The sequence below is a fragment of the Microtus oregoni genome, unplaced genomic scaffold, assembly GCF_018167655.1.
Source record: "Microtus oregoni isolate MIOR12 unplaced genomic scaffold, Mior012 000109F_ref0000275, whole genome shotgun sequence".
Lineage (NCBI taxonomy): Eukaryota > Metazoa > Chordata > Mammalia > Rodentia > Cricetidae > Microtus > Microtus oregoni.
The window spans coordinates 2,769,728-2,776,743 of NW_024544727.1; the positions used below are offsets into that span (position 1 = coordinate 2,769,728).

Below are 7,016 nucleotides of genomic sequence, written 5' to 3' on the forward strand. Positions count from 1 at the left end.
ACATTCTACTTCTGAGAATTGCTTGGAGTGGTTGGTTCAGTTGAGGGTGCTTTACACGTCAGGTCCAGGAGCTCTGGGCTGGGCCCCTCCGTAGGCTTACCACACTGTGGGGAATAAATGCAACTCTTGCAATTTCCTTGAAAACTGAAAGATTAACATAAAGTAGATCACATTTCTCTGGAATTAATCAGCCGTACAGTTCTGCAGGTGCTACCTCCTTGGTAAGGTCTGGTAGGTCATTGGGGCGGGATCTTTCTCAAACTCTTGAGAACCTTGCAGGATCCTATCCACCACCGCCCCATGAGAAAGTGCAGATATTTGTCATCACAAGAATCATTCCTTAAAAATAGAATTACCTTCTTCTCACCTCTTCTTTTTGTTTTCTTGCTTTCTTGTTTATTTTTCGAGACAGGGTTTCTTTATGTAGCCCTGGCTTTTCTGGAATCCAGAGATCTACCTGCCTCAACTTCCCAAATGCTGAAATTAAAGGCATGTACCACCAATGCCCAGCAACACATTGTCATTCTTTAGATGAAAAAAGAAAACGTTGTGGCTAGGTAGTTTACACTAGACACCTTTGAGGTGGACACTGGTTAAATGGGTGTCTAGCTTTCAGTAGGCATGGATTCTCCTCATGGTAGAAGTGAAAACAGGACCTGAAAGCAAGACATGAAAGAGTAATGGAGTTTCATGCATGAGAAAGACTGTGTGGGATCAAGTTGGGCCTTGCGGTTGGGATCAGCAACGGAGTCTGAGCTGGTCAAAGTTCCGGGCCAGTGTTTTTGAAGATCTGTTTTGGTGCTCAGGGCCATTGTCTTGGTATTAAACGGTCAGAGCAGGCTTGTCAGGACAGCTGATAGCTCGTCACAATCCTAGGCCTGCTCTAGATGACCCTGATGACACAGGAACCTACTTCTGTGTGGTGTGTAAACAAAGACTGCTTGTTATCACAGAAACTTTATTGATTACAACACTGTTTGACCTATTAGCTCAGGCTTCTTATTAACTAGCTCTTACATCTTAAATTAACCCATTTCTATTAATCTGTGTATCGCCACGAGGCTGTGGCTTACCAGAAAGTTTCTGGCAGCTGCATCTTCGTGGCGTCTCCTTGACTCCCCACCTACTCTCTCCCTGTATCTTTGTTTGGTTCTCCTGCCTGGTTCTATTCTGTCCTGCCCTAGGTGGAAGCAGCCTTTCCATTAACCAATGGTAGTAAAACATTTACAGCATACAGAGGGGAATCCCACATCAGTGGTGTATCAGGGGTAGCGGGGGGTGGTGGTGGTGGAGGTGGTGGACCATGGCTCCTCATAGTCATTGGAGTATGGTTGTACCTGAGCTTGTTTCTAGGCAAAGACGAGACTTCAGTACTTAGAATGATCATGTGCATAAGCAGATCCCAGCCTCTGAGTATCCCAAAGAGTAGGACACACTGCTTTGGATAGGGACTTCTCGGCAGACTATCAGACTTCATCACCCTCCTGCTCCTGCTCACGGCCTTGGCCTGGAGTGTCACAGCTGAGATGAAGGTGTAGTGCTGCCCTGGCAAGCACCGGGTCTTTTAGAGAGTCTGATGGTTTCCAGTCTGGTTCTCAAGGGGCAGCAGCCTGTTGGGAGTTGCTTTAGGTCCCTTGTTGCCCTGAGGGGGCGAGTAGGGCCCCACTGTAGCCCCTAGTGCCTTATCCCAGAGCTGTTTCCCTTGTAGTGATTAGGAGACACAGTGAGACCAGCCACTGCCAGTGATCTCAGTTACATGGAAGCTACTCAGTTTCAGTGTGGTCCAAGCAGAAGGGGCCTGCTGTCCTGTCCAGATCCTCTGTAGGGAGTCCCTAGGAATACAGGGCACATCTAGTGTTCTCTGCACCTCTGGTTACCTGTGTGCGATGCTAAGCCCCTTGTCCAGGTCTGACAGCCAAGGACAGCAGAGTTCTGAGGGGAGGAAGGACACCTTAGTGTTACCTGACCTCAGGAGAGACAGTGTGTCAAATGTGAGATTTACCTTCCTTTCTCCTTAGGAAAGGACTGGGAGTGCTGCCCAGGATGCCCTGAGGATTCCTCTCCAGGACCTTCACTGTCCTTCAGAAGCAAGGGGAGGGCAGTCTCTGGCCTACTCTGGCTTCTTCCACCTGTTTGCTAGCCCAGCCCGACCTTCCACATTATAAGTTTCCATAAGAGAGCTGGGGACTTTTGCTTTCACATATGATCTTGGGTGGGGGATTTCCAGCCCCAGGCTGGTGTCTCGTTCTGCAGCAGGACTATCCCTGCACCTTTCTTTTTTTAAACCTAAAAACAAAACAGAGTTCATCTATAATCCAGACTGGCCTGGAATTTGCAGTCATCATGCCTTTCCTGAAGACTGGGATTACAGGTGTGCACCACATGCATAGCTAGCATGAAACTTTCCACTTAATTTGAGAATTATGCCACGTCACAGTTTGTGTATGATAAGAACAGTGCCTCCCAGTTAACCCATTTCCTCCTTCAGTGCAGTAGTTTTTATGTAAGAAAAGAAAGCCTGTTGAGCCTGTGACACACCTGTAATCCCAGCATTTGGAAGATGGGAATGAGGGATGAGAAGTTCAAGGCCAGAACCCAAATTTGGTTCCTGATATCCACATCAGGAAGCTCACAACTGCCTATAACTCCAGCTCCAGGGGATCAGACACCTGACCTCTTTGGGTGCCAGTACCACATGCATACATTTCCTACATACACACTTATACACAATTAAAAATAAACTAAATCCTTTTGGCAGGGCGGTGGTGGTGCACGCCTTTAATCCAAACACTCGGGAGGCAGAGGCAGGCAGATCTCTGTGAGTTTGAGGCCAGCCTGGTCTACAAGAGCACCAAAGCTACAGAGAAGCCCTGTCTCGAACTAAATCTTTTTCTTTTTTGTTTTGGTTTGGTTTTTTCAAGACAGGGTTTCTCTATAGCGCTGGTTGTCCTGGAACTTGTTCTGTAGACCAGGCTGGCCTTGAACTCACAAAGATCCACCTGCTTCTGCCTCCTGAGTGCTGGCTGGGATTAAAGAAGTGCGTCACCACTGCCTGGCGCTAAATCTTGAAATTAAGAAAGAGAGGGCAGGGAAGAGGGAAAGAAAAGATTGAAACATGGGCTACAGAATAAATTCAAATGTCAGCCTGGACAACCTAGTAAAACTGTTCAAAATAAAACATGAAAAAGGCTATGGATATAGAAGTAGAACACTTGCCTAGCAAGTAAGAGAATTTAGGTTCCTAGTACTACAAAAAAGGGGGAAAGGGGAGAAAGAAAAATAAAGTCTGTTCACACTGGAGAGATGACTTAATAGTTAAGCTTGTACTACTCTTTTTGGTTGCTTTTGTTTTTGAGACAAGGTCTCTTTTATGTAGTACTGTCTGTCCTGGAAATTTATTTACTGTGTGAACGAGGCGGAGCTGGGATTAAAGGAATGAAGTACCAAGCGCAGTGGTAAAAGCAAGTGTTCCTGCAGAGGACCCAAGTTCAGTTCCTAGTTTTCACGCTGGTGGCTCACAACTTCCTATAACTCTAGCTCTTCTGACCTCCTTGGGTTTTATACTTACCATATACATATGCCCCCCCCCCAAAAAAAAGAAAAAAACACATAATTAAAAATAAAATCCTTTTTTAAAATGCCTGTGTGCATGCGTTTCTCTGTGTGCCTCCATATGTGTATGTTGGGTATCTGCACATCCCTTCACCCCAGTGGCCCCAAACACTAGCTCGTTACGGGACTCTACACCTGTGCCATACACACTGGAACACATGCTCACTTATCTTCCCGCCTCTCCGCCTACTCCTCTCGCCCCTCCCCCATAGCCCTTATAGCCACATCCTGCAAGGAAAAACCCCAGACTCCTGTGAAGGCAGAGCCCAGACAAGGATGTATGTGTGGGTCCAGCAGCCCACAGCACTTCTGCTCCTGGGACTCACACTTGGGGTTTCATTCAGGCTCAACTGTGTTGAAGATACGTACCCCAGTGGTCACAGGTGCTGTCATGAGTGCCAGCCAGGTGAGCAGCCCTGCTTTGGGATGTAGTGGCGGAGTGGGGGAGTGATGATTGTTGGGGGACAATGATGGAGACACAGGTAGAGATATTCTAGGGGGCGGGACGGGTAAGTGAATTCAGGTGATATCAGATGATGCTCCCAGGTCTGAGACAGCCAACCAAAAGGCTGGTTCTGTAGGAGTCAGGGTGCTGTGTCTCCACCGTCCTGGGCCTTAGCTGACCTGTTTAACTTTCTGGGCTCCACTCCAGGCAACGGTATGGTGAGCCGCTGTGATGCCAACAGGGACACCGTATGCCACCCGTGTGAACCTGGCTTCTACAACGAGGCAGTCAATTATGAAAGCTGCAAGCAGTGTACACAGTGCAACCAACGTGAGCTCCTCCTACCCTGACTCACTGTCCAGCCCAGCAAGGAAGCAGCTGCACCAATGGGTGCCCATATTTCCCATATGATTTCAGAACTAACTCCAAGCCATGATGAATTCTGTTCACTAAGGGTTCCTTAGTAGCCAGGGAATTTCTCAGGGGACACTTCTGTCCTCTGCGGTGAAGGCTCAGCCAGGGCCTCTTGGAACTGGGCCTTGCCCAAGCTGTCCTAGTGGGTAAGGTCCGATGTGGATGTTGAGAGTACCTTTCTGATTCAGATGCTCTAGGCTGGAGACAGGTTGGGGAAGGGTAGAAAAGGGAGGCCACAGCTGCCCAGTGCTAGCTCAGTAGCTTTCTACAGGGCTTTATGACCAGGAAGAACAGAGTAGCCAGAGAGAGGGTCTTAGGAGAGAAGAAGCCTGAAGTCAGGCTGCAGAGTTCCCTCAGCTTCAACTTTGTTCCTGCGCCACTGGAGATGGCAAGTCCATTTTACCCTGCCTTGTGCGTTGGTCAGGGCTAGTTAAGCCACATTCACAGTCTCTATTTCATCTTCTCTAGGAAGTGGGAGTGAACTCAAGCAGAATTGCACACCGACTCAGGATACTGTCTGCCAGTGCAAGCCAGGCACCCAGCCCCGGCAAGACAGCAGCCACAAACTTGGAGTTGGTGAGCCTCAGGGTGGCCTCCTACACCAGGCAGGTTCATGTCTGTCCATGGCCGGTGTGTGCGAGGTGGTCAGGATCCATGTGTGTTGATGCCCTTCATGATAATGGTATAAAAACAAGCCGTGTTCCCACTTGGTACATTGTTACTTCCCCCAGCATCTATCTAGTCTTGGCCAAAAGCCCCTCTCCCACTGGGTCATGTCAAGACTTGGGTCAGTGCCAGTGGGAGGCACATGGGAAGGAAGGAGCTTGCAGAGACCAAGATTCCCATGCACTGGCACTGGAGAGTGAGCCTTAACACTGTCCCCTACTTCAGGCCCCGCCTCCAGCAGCCTCATCATCTAGGGCCCACCTAGTAGCATCAGAGAGTTGACTTATGTCTTTGCTGCAGACTGTGTCCCCTGTCCTCCTGGCCACTTTTCTCCAGGCAACAACCAGGCCTGCAAGCCCTGGACTAAGTGAGTATTGTGGCTGGCTGGAACACTGAGGACTGTGGGTGTGGAAGGAATGGAATCAGAAAGGTTTGGGCATTTAAGAGCTGGTGCCTAGATGACTATGTGACGAACCAGTTCAAAGAACAGAAATCCACGGACCAGGGGATCTTCTGACATCTTCCCTTCAACACAGCCCCTGTGGGGAGCCCTGGAAGTGGAGTGGGGACATGTGAGATTCTAGTCCAGGCTGTAGAAACATGTTTGCTCTCAAGTTGTGGTTCTTCGGAGGGCTGGAGAAGTACCGGGCGGGTTTTGAGAGCGCAGAACCTCATGTAGAAGCAGGACAGGGATGGACAGAAACAGACACAGATGTATCGCTTGGGGTGGAGGACTTGGCAGAGTTGAGGATGACCCAGTGCAACTTCCACCGTTGTCTCTAACTAATGGACACCCTCACCCCACAGCTGCACCCTATCTGGGAAGCAGACCCGGCACCCAGCCAGTCCCAGCTTGGACGCAGTCTGTGAGGACAGAAGCCTCCCAGCCACAGTGCTCTGGGAGACCCAGGGCTCTACAGTCACACCAACCACTGTCCAGTCCACCACAGTCTGGCCCAGGACTTCTCAGTTGTTCTCTACATCCACCCAGGTGGCTCCTAGGGGTAAGGGACACTGGCCCAGTGAAGGGAGGGGAGAGGAGGTGAGGGAGAGTGAGTTCACTCAGTTAGACTCTCTTCATAGGCCCAGTATTTACTGGTTTCCTAGGCCTAGGCCTGGGCCTGCTGGCTCCCTTGACTGTTCTGCTGGCCTTGTATCTTCTCCGAAGGGCTTGGAGGTTGCCTGATGCTCCCAAACCCTACTGTGAGTACCCGCTGTGGACTTAATAAAGCTTGCTTCCTAGAGGGATGAGATATATCTCCTCACTGCTTCTTCCTTCTTTGCTTCTCCTAGGGGGAAACAGCTTCAGGATCCCCATCCAGGAGGAACAAGCTGACACACACTTTACTCTGGCCAAGATCTGAACAGCACCTCAGGAATGGGTTTGATGGAGCATGGACAGCCTATATCCTGGTGCCTGCCAGTACCCTCCACACCGTTCTAGGTGCCGGGCTGGCTTTGGGCTCTCCTATGTATGCTATGCATACTGCCTGCCTGGTGGTACCACCAATAAACGTGCTAGCAACTGTGAGTCTGTGACTGGCACTAGGGGGCTGAGGTTGCATCCTCTTCTGGTGGGGGAAGAGTCTTAGGCCAAGGTGAAGGTCTGCTCAGAGACTCACACTTAGTCATGTGTTCTCCAGTGTGAACAGGGGTATGAAGTACGGGAGGTCTAAAGTGCCAAGGGGATGGTACTCGGGGAGCCAACTGGCGGCTTGGTGAGCAGTCCAGAGTCTGTGCTTCAAGGCAGCGGCTTTTAACCTTCCTAACGCTTCAGCCCTCGTGTTGTAGTGACCCCCCCACCATAAAATTATTTTTGTTGCTACTTCATAACTGTAATTTTGTTACTGCTATGAATTGTAATGTAAATGTTTTTGGA

At 49.7% G+C, this 7,016-nt stretch overlaps 1 protein-coding gene across 1 annotated transcript; it reads left to right on the plus strand.

The window, feature by feature from the left end:
- Positions 1–3,883: 3,883 nt before the first annotated feature.
- Positions 3,884–6,781, plus strand: LOC121443607 (tumor necrosis factor receptor superfamily member 4-like). The gene is made up of 7 exons (XM_041645428.1): positions 3,884–4,018; positions 4,265–4,387; positions 4,940–5,047; positions 5,438–5,504; positions 5,945–6,141; positions 6,221–6,340; positions 6,431–6,781. Exons 1-7 carry the CDS (start codon positions 3,889–3,891, stop codon positions 6,499–6,501), a joined length of 816 nt encoding a protein of 271 aa, XP_041501362.1. The 5' UTR covers positions 3,884–3,888; the 3' UTR covers positions 6,502–6,781.
- The last annotated feature ends 235 nt before the right edge of the window (positions 6,782–7,016 follow it).